Source organism: Cimex lectularius, unplaced genomic scaffold, assembly GCF_000648675.2.
Source record: "Cimex lectularius strain Harlan isolate CLEC.00 unplaced genomic scaffold, Clec_2.1 scaffold15, whole genome shotgun sequence".
Lineage (NCBI taxonomy): Eukaryota > Metazoa > Arthropoda > Insecta > Hemiptera > Cimicidae > Cimex > Cimex lectularius.
This window is the reverse complement of record NW_019392667.1, coordinates 2887795-2905618: the sequence shown is the minus strand read 5'-3', so window position 1 is coordinate 2905618 and position 17824 is coordinate 2887795. Positions and strand designations below refer to the sequence as shown.

General features: G+C 34.0%; 2 protein-coding genes across 5 annotated transcripts in view; one reads left to right on the top strand and one right to left on the bottom strand.

Annotated features, from left to right (window-relative positions):
* Positions 1-1304, top strand: part of LOC106673755 (cold shock domain-containing protein E1) — a 29024-nt gene extending 27720 nt beyond the window's left edge. For all 4 annotated transcript variants that reach the window (XM_014405967.1, XM_014405968.2, XM_024225178.1 and 1 more), the window contains one exon: positions 1087-1304. In XM_014405967.1, coding sequence (XP_014261453.1) covers positions 1087-1129 — 43 coding nt within the window. In that variant the 3' untranslated portion in view covers positions 1130-1304. The remainder of the gene's footprint in view (positions 1-1086) is intronic.
* LOC106673759 lies at positions 633-13623 on the bottom strand. The gene is made up of 4 exons (XM_014405982.2): positions 13419-13623; positions 7764-7907; positions 890-1021; positions 633-834 (listed from the first exon to the last, which is right to left on the bottom strand). The coding sequence occupies exons 1-4, from the start codon at positions 13606-13608 to the stop codon at positions 776-778; spliced, it is 525 nt and encodes a 174-aa protein (XP_014261468.1). The 5' UTR covers positions 13609-13623; the 3' UTR covers positions 633-775.
* Between the last annotated feature and the right edge of the window lie 4201 nt (positions 13624-17824).

The following is a 17824-nucleotide window of genomic DNA, read 5'->3' as shown; positions in this document are numbered from 1 at the left end:
AACTATCGATGAGGCATCCCTTCTTAGCGGGTCGTAGTGGGGCTAACCGTTTTTCTTACGTGAGTGAGTAAAGTGACTTATATTAACTATTTTATTTAAAAAACAAACAAAAAATAATCGTAATGTAAAAAAATGTCGTGGGCCGCGATCGCAAGGTTCTAAATAGACTCGGAAATCTTTTTATTATGGGACGTCGGTGGCGCAACGGATTCGGCGTTGGCACGGCGGTCATCATTGTAAGGTAAAGATCCCCGACATAAATTCTCTTTTCTTTTTTCAAAAAGACCGACACTCCGACGTTTGATATCTCGTAGCTGAAAAACCCTCGATTAAAAAAAAAATAAATAAAAAAAAAATAAAAATAAAAATAGAACTACAAAATGAGCAAAAAAAAATTTTTGTTCAACATTTCGAAAGAAAAGTTCAGGAAAGACCTAATAGAGAAATACATTGGAGGGTAGATAAAATTCAAAATGGATAGTGAAAAAAAAACATGGCGGTACGAGTGTTAAAATTTACGAGAACTTAAAATTATGGAATTTAATTGATGTTCTTTTTAATAAATAAAAAAATTTAGTGATAGAGATCAGTGTACCAAAAGTAAATGATCAGAATGGTAAGAAAGTGTACAATTTTAAGGAAAAAAAATCTTATATTATTTACTTAACACATACATTGGTCATATTTAGTGTAAAAATATAGGTGGCACATTGGAGTCCATAGTTGAATTGTTAGGGTTGTACTCTTTGGTAAATTTTGGTTCGGTATAAAATCCTCAGATCTCTATGCACTCATAGGGAATAGATTTTGCCCGTGCGTTTAACTTAGAACATGCTGAAACAGAACATATATTAGCGAAAGAGATTCAGCCTTAGTAGTAAGTTGTTACCATATTGGCATTTCGGCCCGTAATAGCCAGTGCCTTCGCATCTACACTTGTAATTGGTGAATGTCCTTGTGGTCTGTAAGCAGGCTCCATTGTGTTCGCACGGGTTCGGTTTGCACGCATCCCTGCTGTCTCCTTTTTTAGACAAGAAAAATTACCTATTAGATTTTTTAATATTAACCTTCAATTCATTGTTGCAGAATGCTACATCAGTGGTTCTACTTTTCGCAAATAAGATACTAACTTACAAACGAGTCTGAGGTTAATTTGATTTTTGGAATTTTATTTTACAACGTAAATTTTGTTTGAAGGGCGTATCTTTAGTGTTTTGGTAAAAGAGGACTAAATTTGTTTCAAGATAACAAGGAGATCCATCGACTTCTTTTCTACATGAACAAATAATAATGTTTCAACGATATGTTTATTATTTATTCAATTTTCTTATTAAGTATAAAAATAAATTATGTTATTGTAAGAAAGCACAATTTCAAAAAATGCAATGGCAGGCATGAAAAAACACATTAACTCCCCCCTTATAATTTTAAAAATTGATTTTCAAAAATCACCATTTGCTTTTTTGTGGAAAAATGCTCTCCCCATACCCCTCACTTTATGATATGTAGCCAAACAAGTTGAGCATAAATGTTTCATTTTGTATTTCATATTATGGATGTGAAGAAACAATTGTGTAAGTAGATTAATTATTATTACAAAAACACAATTTAAAATAATTTATCACAGATAGTAGAAGTAGTAAATTCAGGAGAATTTGGCATACTGCACCCTTTGAGAGCTATTGTATCCTCTCTGTCCTTTCAGCATATTAGTGAGTCCTCCAAGTGAGATAATTCATCAAGAAAGTTTATTAGGCTCAGTTGTAGGGTAATGACGATGTGTTTATCGAGAAAAAACCAGAGTTAGTGAGTCATTATAGTTGTAGCATTTTGCTGACACACTTAGCAGTGCTGAACTGCCTGCTGATTTAGAAATCAATTTGGGTAGTGGTCGAGAAGACCGGTTTTAAAAACACTGGTGTACAATCAGTACCAGTACTGGGTACATACCACCACTTTGCTCTTTAATATTATTATTTTAAAATTGCAAAACAAAGTTGAGAAAAATTGATCAGCGAAATTGAAAAGCCTACTGATTTGTCTGACATAAAAATTCCTGAATAGACTGTATTACAAATTCACAATGTATATTTGCCTAATAACATTATGGGAAATGCTACAAAAGAGAACGTAACAGAAAGAATATAGGATTAATCATTCTTTACAAAATTGGCCAATTTTATTACCTGCAGATTCTCTCGAAATTCCTCTTTGGGAAAAAGAAATTTCTTGCAATTTATTCTCAATCAACTCTAATCAACTAATTTCATTGAACCACTACATAGTGATAAACGCTTCGTTTTTGTCATTACCAGCATTTCTTCTGCAGTTACAATATACATCCCAAACTATTTTCTGCAGATAAGTATAGCATATCACTTTTGTTAGAGTCTGTTCTGCCTTTTTGCAGCATCTTTACTGTATTGGGTGATGCCAATCTTTCTAAAGTGCCTGAGGATAACTTCAATTAAAGTCAAAAGAGTTGTAGAACTGTCTTTGGAATAAGAAATATCCCCACCCTTGACCACGACCTCGATCACTACATCAGGGTAATTTTTGATTTTTACCTTTAAATTTTATAGAACCAAATCGATAATGAAAAAAATTGCTTCAAAACAACAAATTTAGTTGCACATTTTATCCTTAATTTAATTAAATTCAGATGTTTTATTAGAAATTCTAAAAAATCCCAGAAGTGGAATCTGTTTAAAATAAGTTAAAAGTGTTCAAGGAGGAGAAAACCACATAAAAAATTAAGAAAATTTTAACCATTAAATTTTATAGAACAAATAGATATTGGAAAAAATTGTTTGAAAACAACAAATTTAATTGGAAATTTTCTCCTTAATTGAATTATGACATTCAATTTTGAGTCAGAACAGCTGAAGAATGACATTTTTTTACTTAATGTATTTATATCTACAGCCAGCAGATTTTATTTAATTTTGATATGTGACAAAAATTGGCATTATAAAGAACACATTGGCAGACGCTCTGGTTTAAAAATTTAAGTGGTCTCTTATTCATATTCTTTTCAACCGTAATTGTGGGGCATGGGTGTTAGTGTGATATTTAATTGACTGTGAAAACGTTTATAATAGGTTTCGATTGATGAAAAATCATTTGACAGGTGAAGTCAAAAGTTATTGTTTACATAAGAAGGGGCAGAAACAATTAGTCGTAAAATGTTTTATTGAAAACTTTGTAATCTTTGAATATTGAAATATTTCACCAATCTGTAAAATTGGGACCTGTACATCCATGTAGGTTTGAGAAAGTGTGTATAATGTGAAAGTTTTAATTTTGATTGACGGTTCAGTAGGTAATAAAGCATTTTAAATTTTGTTAAGTGTCTTGTTTTTTTAGTCGTATGTGCAGATTCTAAGTTATTCTTCTATCAAATTTAAGTCCTAAATAGTTAACTTTGTTTTATTGAAGAACCATTGGTTCATCTTATAAGTATATGATAGTACAAGTCTCATAGAGTATAAAGGTGATATGTTGTTTCTTTGAGGGGTAGAACTTTATTTTCCAAAGATTGCTCCATTTTTCAGTTGTAGGTTTTGTAACAAAAGAGAAGCTTGTTTAGACTTGTTAATCTGGCAGTATCATCCTCGTTTGAGGCAGTAAGTGCATTCTCATTTCTGGGCATGTCAGAAGCAAAAAATTGTATACTATGAAAATAATTTAATTTTTTTTCATTTTAAATTTTCTTGCAACCATAAAAAATTTGTTCTTATTTACTATTAACGATTAAATTTTCTCCTTGATTTAATAATGCCATTCAATTTCAAGTTGGGAAAGAAGAATAAAATTATTTTTATGAAATTTTCAATCATGAGAAAGTTGTTATTTATTATTTTCAATTAAATTTTTTTTAAAAATAATACAGTACCTCTGATGCTAAGAATGTAATAAAAACATGATAAAATAAAGTGGCAGCATCAATGGGCCGGGTCGACAGAGAAGCCATCACATATCAAGAGCACTGATGATGAAGGATCTGACTCATAGAAAAATGGGTCATACTCGCCCAATTAAGAAGGCCATGCGAGGTTGACACGCAGACACTTACTTTCAGGCCGATGCCCGCGTATGTTGCTGGCATGCAGAAAAAGTTGCTCGATGTACCCTGCTTAATTGAAGGGTGCAATTTCTTGACTCCATATAGAGAACATGCAGGAACGCCACCCATTGAGAATTGTGCTTGAGTACAGCAGTGAGTATGGGTCCCCTGTTCTGATTCTTGGAGAAAACGGGGTTGTTCTTTTGTGTATAGTTATAATAGTTGTGATAACTGGGTTATGTTGAGAGTAATGTACTTATTAATGTGAATTTGTGATGTGAGTAGTTTGATTTTAATTTTGAGTACCCCATCGCCCTAGGTGAGTTGTATAATATGTGAAATGGGTGATGGAGGAATATCGAGTACTCCACCACCCCAATTGAATGAATGATATGTAAATAGGAGTGAATGTATTTAAGAATGAACGTATGAAGGTGTTTGGAACTGCAAGCATTGGGTGCTGAATTCAATGTTGAACAGCACCTCCTTCGCCCGCCCAGATAGGACTGAGGTCTGCCCCCGCACTGCTAACACCAGGGGTTGGTGATTCTTGAGTCTGCCAGGAACTGTAAATAGCCAAACCTGAAATTGCCGGTGGACTACAAGAAGCGAATAGGGTCAACTCTGTGCATGTTTGTATGTATGTACATACAAGTGTGGATTTGATCCTACATAAATTCAAATCCAATATAATAAATATTTTAATAAAATTTTCTTTCAACTGTAAGAAATTTATTATTTACAATTTGTAATTACATTTTAAATGTTATATTTGAAATTAACACAGAAAATGGCATGTTTATTTTATTAGTGTAATTTTTTTACAAGGATTTTACATTTAAACAGAGACTGATATATTGGGAGTCGTACATCTTACTGAGGACAACCAGAGAGATAGGGCAGAGGACAAAATATGAGATAACTGTTCAGAACCCAATGACATATATTATTTACTAGTTTATTAATTAATTATAACTGTCGGTTAGTTTAACCTTGGATAAATTCGGCTGTGCATTTTAACTTTTTTTATAAGCGTTTGCCGCCCTTGTATAACGGTTGTTCAACTATTCTAAAAATATAAATTTATTGCATGGGAATTTGATGTAAAAAAGAAGTAAATTGCAATATGCGATATTACATTGCAGGATAAGGAGAGCTAGAAAAACCTCCGATGCCTTTAAATTGATAATATTATAAAACGAAAAAAATTATCCAATAGAATTTTTATTTTCTAACATCTTTCAAGGGCATTGGTGTCGACGAACTACAGACGATCTGAAAGGATAGGGTTGTTGGGACCAATAGGTCAATAGTTAGAGATGATTTTTATCAATAAATCAATTTTATCGGCAAAAAAGACGTATAGACTTATTATTTTTAAATAGATAAATGGCATTGATTCCAGTTTGAAACGTATACAATGATTGATTCACCTTTTTTCTACAAGGAGAAAGTGGAAAGTTTTTAAGATTTTAAAGCTGACCTTACAAATCTGTACAGGAAAGAAAAATGACACGTGGTTAATATCTAAACAGGACGACCGATATCGTTCATGCCACATGGGCGGGTCTGGCATTCAAGAAAGCCATGATTAATTTTCTCTCTGCTATATGTTATTTGCCAACGAGAACAAAGGATGAGAACAGATCGAGATTAACATTGAAAATGCCGACAAGCCAATCCAAACAGTACCAGGGTTTTCTAGTACACACTATCTAGGCTTTTTAATTGACCGATACTTAAAAAATCATAAGCCCAAAAGTTTAAGAATAAAAATCGATATATTCCACTTAAATGATCTGGAAAAAGAGGTAAGTATGATTTATATAAGCTCAACTTTCCTCATTGTACATACACACAGGTGTACAGAGCAAAGCATATCTCTCCAATTCCAGCTTTTGTGATTTGAAATCACCCACCCTGGTGTTGGCAGTTAGGTGCCCGACCTCGGGCTTATCCGTTCAGTCGACGAGGTTGGGCTCTTGGGTATCAACATCTAGGACATTTCAGCCCCCAACTCAATTCCAAGATCATCTCTCTTAAATACGTGTGTGGTGATTAGTGACCGTTAGTCTATGATTATGCGGAAATTGTGAGATGCGGTCTGGTGTGACGTAGGTGTCAGACATTCCTTCCTATTCCTTGATATTCTTCCAACACCCTCCACACGTATACCAACCTTATTGAGGGTCAATGGTGTACTCAGTATTGCGACATCGGCCCTCTCAGCCTACATATTCACACCAATAAGTACATTCTCACTTAAGATGTACTAGAAGACAAAAAACAATACGTATATCATTTTCTATAAAAATCGGAACAGGGGACCGAAATACTGATGTGACGATATTGAATGAAGACTAGGAAGTGGGGGTTTATTTTATCGACGAAGCACTACAACCTTCTGTCGTAATGCACTTACCCAGTTTGTTAGTTCAGTTCAATCGACTTGATCCTAAAGAGTACTATGTCATTGATTGTCGTTGCTCAATTCCATTTCCTGGGTTGTGTCTACATTGAGCAGTTGTTTCGCGTTCGATGATAATCTGGGTGTAAATGGCGTCATTCTTGAATATACCCGTTATGCAGATGCTTTCTCAGATGCCAGTGACCTCACTCCTCTGAGTTTTGTCTTCCCTAACTAGTGAGTTGGGCTGTTTATGTTAGGAGGAAACATACCCTTTTGGGTCCATTCTGAGCTGGAGGATTCTATGTCTGGTTTGTCTTCCCAAGCATAGGGTCCTATATTGAACCTCCTGGTCAGTTCTGAATTTTTTTCCTTCCTTTGTGACCTGTCACCCAAGATATCAGGTTATTGCGATTCCCTTGATTTTGACTGCCGTGTTCAAGCATAACTTTTATATCGAGTGACAACCCTATGCCATCTCTGTATGGAATGGAGACAAGGAATGGCACTCTTCAGAGAAGTGGGCCACATCGAGCAACCTTTCTCTACATACCGGACACACGGGCTTTGGGCCAAAAGTGTATCTGTCAACCTTGCATATTCAGACTCTCTGAAGGCAACCTTTCGAGTATCGACAGTGCTCTTGATTACTTAAGAATATCTCTGCCGATCCAATCCATCAACGCTGCCATTTTCTTTAAAGGTTTTTATTGTATTTTTAGCGTCAGAGCAGCTAGATAGCGATGGTCAGTTCCACAGGTTGGTACTTCCCTGCCTTAGCCACCTCTTACGCCGTTTCGTTACCCTCCTACTTAGTTCACAAAAGAACGAAAAGTCTGGCCTTTATCATTTAATAGAATAAAATTTAAAAAAATTTCCTTCAATTCTGAGTATTTTAATATAAGATTATAAAGGCAAGAAACTGTAAGATATTACAAATAAGGACCTGGTTCTTCAGCATTTCGAAATTTCAATTATTTTCAATAATTTCGTTTTGAGAAACAACGGTTTGCTCATAGAAAATTACTTGTTATGTTAAACATCTTTCTTGCTTGTTGTTTGGTTTACATGAGTCCTCAAAAAGAAAATCTATTTTAGCAACTGCAACACTTTCTCGATTTATCACGTTCTTCTTGACCCCATCCGGTGCCCCGTTGAATTTTATTTTATCTGAATAAAGGAAATTGTGATAAAAGTATCAAGTACTGATTACTTCCTCCATCGATTAGACTAATGTCTAACCTTTTATGTACGGCGTACGATTATAATTAAATATAAAACCAACATTACCGTTCAGTGCCATTTTGCATTCATTGCGGTTTTTATAAAGGAATTCCGACATGCATCCCTTGCCGCAGAAGCAGTGTCCAGCTTGGATCATGCATCCTCTCACTATTTGTTCTGGATCGCAACTCTCACACACCAGGAACACGACTGAAACAAGTTAATTTCAAACTTTATTTCCTTATAAGTCTATTATTGAATCAGACAGCTGTCCGACTTATGCTATGTCCGAAGATTATGATTTGATTGCATTCGTTCCTCTGAAAATATTGTACATATTGTTAATTATACAACAATCACCTTTACTTTTTACCTGCATAACTATTATTCAACAAATTTGACCCTTTGATTGCTCTAGTCTAGACCGTTGAAAATATTTGCTTTCCTAATTCATCAAGAAAACTATTTTTAGAAAATTTTGTTAGTGTTAAAAATAAATATTTATGGCAATCTGCATTTTTGTACGTTGAGTAATTGATAATTACAAAAAGGAGAGACATTATTTCTATCTTCCATGTTCTTATGAAACCTATTACCCCAAAATTCGGTGCCGTATGAAGATCGGAAACGAAGAAACTTAAGGATAACGGTTGAGAGACAACGATAGGTCCGAAATGGAACGGTTGTTAATGAGGTTTATCATTGAGGAATATCATCTTCCTATCATTTTCGACCAATAGAAGAAGACCGGAAACGAAGAAACTTAAGGATAATGGTTGAGAGACAAGCTGGTTAAGGCTAATGGTGGAGAGGTCCAAAATGGAGAGGTATATATGAGGATGATCATTTTAATCTTGTAAGATTTTTCCGTGTTGTCTATGGGTGGTGATTTGAAAGTTGTTCTGTCAGACGTGTTTCAGCATCTCGCCATCATCATTATAAAGCTCAAATGTTACATGTAGGAGAGTAGTATGTTGAAATACGAGAGTAGGCAGGCCAGTGCGGGAATGTTTTGTCAGAGACTATAATCGATACTTTGGTAGGAAAACGAACTACAGCCTTGGTTAAGTTTTTAATAAAGCCCCTTCCTATTGACTTTTTTGAGCATGAAAAAGTTATATGATCCTGGTCTGTAGTTGTCCGGTTATCGCAGTCACATTTTGCATTTTCCAAAATTCAAATTTCCGACAAGTGGTGAGGCAGCTGGTTATGGTTGAATCGTGTCTAAACATGGTTGAAAAGAATGTACGGTTTGGTACATCCTAGCACTGACAACGTACAAACCGACCAGAATAAAACACAAAATACAACATTAACTGTACTTGGTAACAGAATATTTCCTTGACTTTACTGTGGCAAAAACTGACAGAGAACTTTTCGACATACTGAAGTACAAGTTCTCTACAGATAGACACACTCAATATGGCTAAATGGCGAATCGCGTCTGACAAACCAATACTGGTAGGCTGACCAAATGATCGGTAACGACCAAATTTCATTTTAATTTTAATAATCACCACTTTAAATAAGGGTGGGTAGCTATGAGATGCCATCTACCTAAAATCAGACCTAGAAACAATTCCCAACGAGCCACTATCCGCCATTTTGGAAAGGCACAACATGTTCCAATTATTTGAAAAAATCAATCCACAATATACAGATCTAGATCTCAGAGGACATGGAAGTTTTGTTAAAATCACCAGGGCTCCAAGAATCATTAATAAAAAAGGGGTTGAACGTGAGGGTGGTTCTCTTGATGAACATGTGTAAGACAGACCCGCTTGACTTAGCTGACACGCTGGTTCTGATTAACGCCAGATCCAAAACTTCCCCCTTTTTTGACAAGTCCCTTTTACCATCGGTTTTTTTGTTACGTTTTAAAACAATGTCGTATAGGTTTGGACTTGGGATCAAGTGTTTTAAGTGAAATGAAAATTTTAGAATTATAGAAAAATTAGCATCCCTATTTTCTTGTCAAGCCAGACTGCCAGGTATAAAAAGGCCGGTGGTACCGTTTACCATTGTGTTTCATTTATGCTTTTCATTATGTCTGTAACTACTCACTCCTCAGGAGTAGTGGTGTAGTTAAAACACTGCTTATTACTATAGTCAAATATGCACATAGGAAAACATCTAGCTATTAACGAGAACACTGCTTGATTAAATACTTTTAATCTTTATAATGAGAACAGCACGATTCAAATATCTTCAAGTTGGTCAAATAAACAAAAACTTGTAAACAATCAACAATTGAAGAAAATTTTCTTACTTTGCAATGGCAACTGTGACGAGAATTGAAAGGAAAAATGTGTCAATTTTTGCATGTTTTTACCGGCCATTTTTGAGTAATTTCTATATGTTGGAATTCTTTGATTCTCCTGGACGGACAAGTAGAATAATTGGTGGTAATTTCATATAATTAAATTAATGCACCTCATAGCACTGATAAACGTTCGACTATTTTCATAACGTTTGCATTCGAAATCTACAATTTTGACGATTTCATTCTTCAGTGAGTCAACGACAAAATTCAGAGAAAAGCTCAAGACTAGGCAGACTCAAAGTTAGTTGTATCTTTCTAAGCCTAAAGGATTATGACTTCATACTTCTGAATGACTGAGATAATACCCATCCATCCCAAACTGCTTCAAGTTTTTCCAAATAAGTGAGACTGGGCGGACTAATATTATGACGGTTTTCTCATGTTACATACATATTCATTCGAAATTTAATGATTAACGATTTATTTCTTTACGTTGTAATGTGCTGTCCCTGGTAGAGAGTTATAATAATATGTTTTTATATCCCATGCATCCCCAGAATATCCCATGCATCCACAACCACACTAGTTGAAGTTTTTTCACATAAGTGAGACTAAGCGGATCAAAATCAGGGCAGTTTTCTCTTATTCTTTCGAAATATATTGTTTGACGATTTAATTCTTCACGGTGTCATATATATATGCTTGGTAGGCAGAAGTAAAATATTCTTCTTGGGTTCAAACCAAAGATCGAGACTACGCGGACCCAAAGTTAGTTATGAACAAACCTATTTGTTCGCTTGCACTTGTCACATACTATCATTCATCTTTCGAAACCTAGGGGATTATGACTTCATTATTCAGAATGACTGGCAGAATGCCCCATGCATCTGGTTTTTTTCTAAATAAGCGAGACTAGAAGGACCAACCACATTGTAGTTTTTTCATGTTACATACATATTCATTCGAAATTTATTGATTGTTGATTTATTTCTTCATCCATTTGTGTCACATATTATATCCCTGATATGTAGTAGTAGTAAAATACGCTTCTTGGATTCAAACAAAAGAGCGAGACTAGGCTGATAAAAAATTAATTCTGATCCAATCGTAGACGTTTGCATTGTTCGAGACCTGAGGATTATGAGAATTTCACTAGTCAGATTGTAAAGGGAATGTCTATGAATGAAGAGCTAAAATGGTTCTTGTTTTTAGCCAAAAAAAGCTAAATCAGGCGAACCAAATCGTGTCACATCCAATAGATATTCATTAGAAATTTGCAGTGATTGTGCCGATTTCTTTCTTCACCGTTGTGAGGCCAATGTGCTTCGTATTTTCAACAAAATAGCGAAACTAGGCGGACCAAAGGCTGTTGCTATCAAAGTTTTAGGGCTCTTGGATGAACTAAAGGGCTAAAATGTGATGTCCAGGGTTTTACGGAGACTATCGAAATCTTGATATTACTATATAACAATTGTATTTAAACATCTATATGGATTGTATTTTGGCCTGAAATGACTGGATTCTTTGTCGTTTCCAACGATTGGTCGAACCCAACGGTTTTGTAATGGGAGATAAGTCTTTTTGAGAAGATTATATTGATTTCCGGGGAATAATGGATATGTGCTGAATTTATATTTGTCATTCTTCATAAATAAATTGATTCATAAATAATTGAAATAAAAATGTACCTAACAAATCGACTTATATTCATGAATTGAAAAAAAAAATCGGAAGGCTAACTGAAACAAATTTGACAAAAGGTACAAAAAATTTCACATTTTCTTGTTTCTAAGAGAGTTTTCACGAAAAATGTCCATAAAATGTAAATACAATCGATTTTCAATTAAGTATTACAATTGCTCATATTTATCGTCCAACTAACGCTATTATCTGATGAAACACATACGTTAAATTGTTGAAAGAAAATTGTTAATATATATATATATATATTGCGACCTGTAGTCTTTTGCAGACAAGGTACATCAGTTGTAAATAAAACAGGAAGTCTCATATTTCATGACCTGGCAATTTTGAAAAAGGGTTTTATGTTTAAACTATATAAATGATACATATTTATTTGACTAGTTTTACGTTTATCCTTTCTATGGGTGGACGTAGCAATTAAATTGATACAAATCTGCTATTTTATCTGGACATGAATGTTTTTCAATAAAAAATTAAATATAAATAGTTTTTTCTTCTGTGGATGCGATGGTTTCTTTTTAATCTTGAGCCTTGGTTTTTATTTAACTACAGTTGATTTACGATAAAAACAAATTCATAAAAATATAAATCTTTTATTCTGAAAAAATAAACAAAAATGATTAGGTTTTTTTTTTGAAAAGTTGTGTTCTTACTAGTAGTTCACTTAATTAATTCAGTTTTTAAATGAAAAATTAACTCAATTTTCACCCTTAGATGAAAAACAAATGAGCAATTTAGACTCAATTTAAATTAAAAAATTAAATAATAAATAAAATAAATATTTAAAAATATTATCTGAGATTGAAAATTCGTAAAACATTTCTGAAACTTTGAGATCAGCCATAGAAAAATGGGGTTGCTGAATCATGAAAATCTCATAAAATTATGATATACTTAACCAGAAAATCTCTTAGAAAAAAGTCCCTATACTATATGTTCAAAGAATATTTTGAAATTTTATAACATTAACTTTAATAAATACACCTTTAAATTATTATTCGGTTAACTTAAGAAAAGTGGATCTGAAAGTTTATTTTTTTTTAATATGAAATCCTTTACTATTAAAAAAAGACAAATATTACAGCTTGTTGTATATATACATATATATATTCAGCAGTCAGGAATGAAGTATTTTAGTAAAACACCTTTTTCATTTTTTTTGCCAACATTTCGACATTTTTTCGGGTCATCTTCAGGGTCCCTGGGTGAATTACACAACTTATATTGGTTGTAAAAAATATAATACAGATGTAATTAATATGAATTTTGAACCAAGTATTTATGTGAGCCCTGAAGGTGACCAGAATAAAGATCGAAACGTCGCAAAAAATTAAAAATGTGTTTTCCTAAAATATTTCATTCCTGACCGATCTTCATGACTTCAAAAAATTAGTAGTTATTTTTACTACTAGTAAATAATATCTTTTTAAATATAATTCCGTTTTTAAATTTTCACCCTTGGATGAGAAGCAAACTAGCAATTTAGTTAAATAAAGAAATAAAAAATTTAAATAAATATTGAGCACATTGTCTGAGCATGAAAATCCGTAGGACATCTCTGAAACTGGGAGCAGCCATAGAAAAGTTAGGGTGCTGAATCATGAAAATGTCATAAAATAATGAGATCACTATTATACACAGCCAGAAATCTATTTGTAAAAAGATTTTACATTACAATTTCAATCTGTGTTTTTAATTTCATAAGATACGTTCTGGTAAATACATCATTATATTGTTATTCGGTTGCGACTTACGAAAGCAGACGACCAAGGTGGAGGATGCGACCCGTCTTGTGAGCATGTTGAATGCACTTTGCAGGGAGTGCGAGACTGGAGTTTTCCAAGATCCCCTACCCCTTAGGTCAGTGAACCGATTACAATCTCCCCACTTCAGCCAGAGGCTCAGACAGTGGTGCCTGTGTGTTTTTACTTCAGATCTGTTCATGGGGGAAAAAAGATTATGCGTATAAAAAGCTACATCCTCAAATCCCCCTCGGCCCCAGCCGAGAAGCTGGCGTCTCCTGGAGGAAGAGCCATAGTTTTTTGGCCCGTTTTGATCCCAAGGGAGAGTGTCCTGTTTCATCCCCTTCTCGCCCTCAAGACACACAAGAACTATGTTATTATTAAATTAGTGACATATGTTAAAACGTAGCGGAATTCTTGTCTTCATTGTGCAAACTATTACAGCTCTTTTTCTTGTTCTCCTCATTCTTCTCATCTTAATTATTACAGATGTTTACAATCAAAAGTCAACAGTAGACTAGATAAAAATAATCAATTACCTAGTACCTTGACATTTAAAACATGTTTTAACATCGATAAGTTTGAATCATATTTCGAGCTTTAAGGGCTGAAAGTCAACTTGGATAAATCGAAAATTCTGGTTTTAAGGAATGAAGGTTGACCTGGTGCAGGTGAATATTGGACATATCAAAACGATAGTGTCACTGTTGTTAACGAGTACAAGTATTCGGGGGTCACTAAGTTTGCATTGAATATCATCTGGAATGGAACAATCACACACCCTTCAACAAACTACTTCTTCACAAGTTTGGGGACTTCAATACTTGCTAGATCCGGAAAGGGTTCAATGGTTTTTTGTTCGTAAACTGTTTAATCTTCCTCGTTTATTTTATTTTATTAGAGAGTGAGTTGGATCCAGTCTTTTTTTATTATGTTATATTAATCCCAGAACTCACTTCAACTATTATGGCGCAAGAAGTATGGAAGAAAGGGTTATTTTGGATGTGAGCATGGAAAACTTTAGCAAAAAAAAAACACGATTTTGCTAACGCTTGCCTCTAGTTTCGATTTTAGAGACCCCCAAAAAGTAAGTCAGCCTCGATTAGAAGTTACACAAAGATTACTCTTGATAGAAGCTGTAAAGGATTCCATTCATGAATACAATAATATACAGAGTGAGATTCGCTTCTTGCACGACAAAGTTCGTCACGTACTTCTACATCTCAACTGCAATAAAAAAAAGACCGCACCTCACGATTTCTGAATAATTATCGACTAACGGTCACTAATCACCACACATGCAATAAAATAGTTCGTATGAACCATGGTCCGATTTTCAGCTCTTTCGCAGATAGTTAACATTTTATGCTTATTTGTTAACTATCAACGGTTCTAAGTCTAAGGAAAAGCATTGAAAAGAGCGTGAAATTTTCTTTAAGAAGGCACCCTTCTAGAACTTTCAATTTACTTTTTTGATTAAAAAACCAACATTAAACCTTTCAAAAAGTACTAAATTTAAAATTTGTAAAAAAATAAATTTGCGACCGCGTTGGAAAACTTCACGGTAGAGGCTGTTAAATTTCATAACTTCTTCGTAAATAAGCTTTTTAGTGCTATAGCCTTTTGTTTAATTACATCGAACCAAACTCCATAAATCTTATGCTAAATGAGAAAAAAGTGTTGACGGTGTAAAAAAGGGGAATGGGGTTTATCGATTAATTAAACTTTTTCTACTGGGCAAAATTTATTTCTCGACTTTAGCTTTAATAAAAAAGCACAAAATGAAAGAAAAATGTAACCAAACACTTAAAAAGGAAACAATAAACATAGTGAACAACCGAAGTACAAAAATTGTACACAAAATATTTAAATATAGACAAAAATAGAGAACCATACAAAAGTGGTAAAACCCAGCTAAAGAAATTTTTAAAGTAGAAATCAAGCAAAACACATAAAATAGAGACAGTAAACATAGCAAACAAACAGGGCAGAAAAATTGGACTGAAAGAATGGAAAGTTATTTTGTACTTTTTTTTTGGGGGGGGGGTAAAAGTTGGGTTTTACAACTTCTGTATTGCCGTTTCCCCTTTGACTTTGTTTTGTGTAGATTTTGACTAATTTTTCTGCTTTGGTTTTTCACTATGTTTATTGTCACTTTTTTGTTTTTATTTTTATTTTCACATTGAATGTTTCTTTTTTTGCCCTTTTTTATTAAGATAAAGTTGGGATATAAATTGTTCCCAGGAGAAAAGGTTGATTACTAGATTAATCCCATTCCCCTTTTTTCAAGACGTCACCACTTTTTTCTCATTTAGCCATAAAATTTCGGCATTTTGGTTTGATATAATAAAAAAAAAGGCTATACCATTAGAAAGCTTATTTAACGAAGAAGTTATGAAATTAACTTAAACAGCCTCTACCGTGAAATTTTCCAACGCAGTCTCAAATTTTTTTAAATAAATTTTAAATTTAGCACTTTTTGAAAGATTTAGTGTTTGTTTACTAACAAATCTTAAATTGAAAGTTCTAGGAAGGTTCCTTTCCCAAAGGAAATTTAACGCTCTTTTCCATGTTTTTTTGGGATTTCGCGAAAAATGAATAGTTCAAGAGCTACGAGTAGATTTAAGTTTAAAACAACCCTCAAATTTTGAATATCTGCGAAAGGATTGAGAATCGGACCACGGTTCATACGAAATTTGTCGTATGGGTAGCGAATCACCCTGTATTCATGATGCAAGGAAAAATTCAAGTCTGCTGCTGATATGGACGTGATAATTTTTAGTGAAAGTTAATAAAGAAGTCTGCAAATTAAAAACGCAAAACTATATAAATATTTAACACAACTGCGTACTTAAATTATACGTGTAATAAGGAGAGTCTCATAAATTCAATTTAAAGACGTTTAGTTCTCTTAACGCTAATGGCGGACAACAGCACGTGGTCGGTCTTCGCATGCCGCACCAGGGCAACCAATGCACCTATTTCCTGGACATTATTCCGGATTATTTAACAACCGTTACAGTATTCCCCTTAATGGCGTCGAGGGAACGAACACTGGGCTTCACAGTACGACTTGAACGGGTCTTGTACCCAGAAGATTCATCCTGTACTTGGTAATGTAGCTTCAGAACTGTCCTGCAGTAAGCTCCAGTAGGCGTGCTGGTTTAACTCTACACACCAAAACTATGACTTTTCACCAGACATTTGCAATTCGAGTGTTTTTTATTAATTCTCTAAACCTGATGTGGACTGGTGTAAGGTGGAGCCAAGGGACTTGTCACCGTTTCATTCCAGAGAAATATACGTTTGCAGGTTTCTAGATAAAAAAACATTACAAGACTTAATGGTCTCTTAGCGAGTTCTGCTAAGTCACCTGGTTGCGGTTGTCCATATACCGTGTCAACTTTGCTGACCTTGGTGTTGGCCCTTGCTGAACGAAAACCTAGGAGTACTGTAGGCAATGAACTAGATCAATTCTTCGTAGTTGTAGTATGGCTAGGTTGTTTGGCAGCAAAGAATGGATTTTACCATATCTTTAGCTATTGTCTCTTTTGCCAATTGCTACAAACAGATAGCATGTTCTTTAAAATTGCTAAAGTTTGTGTTTCCAAAAAGGGTGATAAAGGATAATAAGAGATAGATAAAATGCAATATGATAAAACTGTCTAATGATGGTCATTGATGGTGGCTCACATTCATCCTTAAGACGCTAGTTATGTTGTTTCCTTGTATTCTGCTTTTTGCATAAATTCATGCAGGTATAGATAATTAAAAAAAAAAAAAAAAAAAAAAAAAAAAAAAAAAAAAAAAAAAAAAAAAAAAAAAAAGAGTAAATCCTATACTACAGGGCTTAATGTCCAACTACCCATAGTGGATGAAGGGTCATCCATTACCTACTACTACAATACCTTTTATGTATTATTTGTAATTAAAATTCCATGGCCTGGGCCAGGATTCAAAACAGAACCCTACTGTGGCATATATGAGTTGGCCTTAACCATTTGGCCACTGTTCCCTTTATCTTACACTCTTATCGCACAATATTATTGGCAGTCTAAGTAGCAACCTTATAGTTGCTAGTTTTTAAGTAGACAAATGATTCCTTATTTGTTTATGTTTATCTTGCATTAAATTTTAGTTCCTTTTATGTGGGCTGAATACATGCTTTTTGTTTGTTTGTTTGTTGCGCACAACCACAAGAGATTCCATGCAAGAATTGGCACAATTTGCTCGTTGTTATCTTTGTATCTCAGTGCATCTCAGAAAATTGGGTAGAGAAAAGAAAAAAATTTTAAATTAATTTTTCTTGTAGTCGGCTAGGAACGGTTAATTGGTCAATCGGCTCACGAACTCTAATGGGTTTTTTAAATGTTTTTCCCTAATGTGCATTGAAAATTGATTCACCTTGTATGTATTTT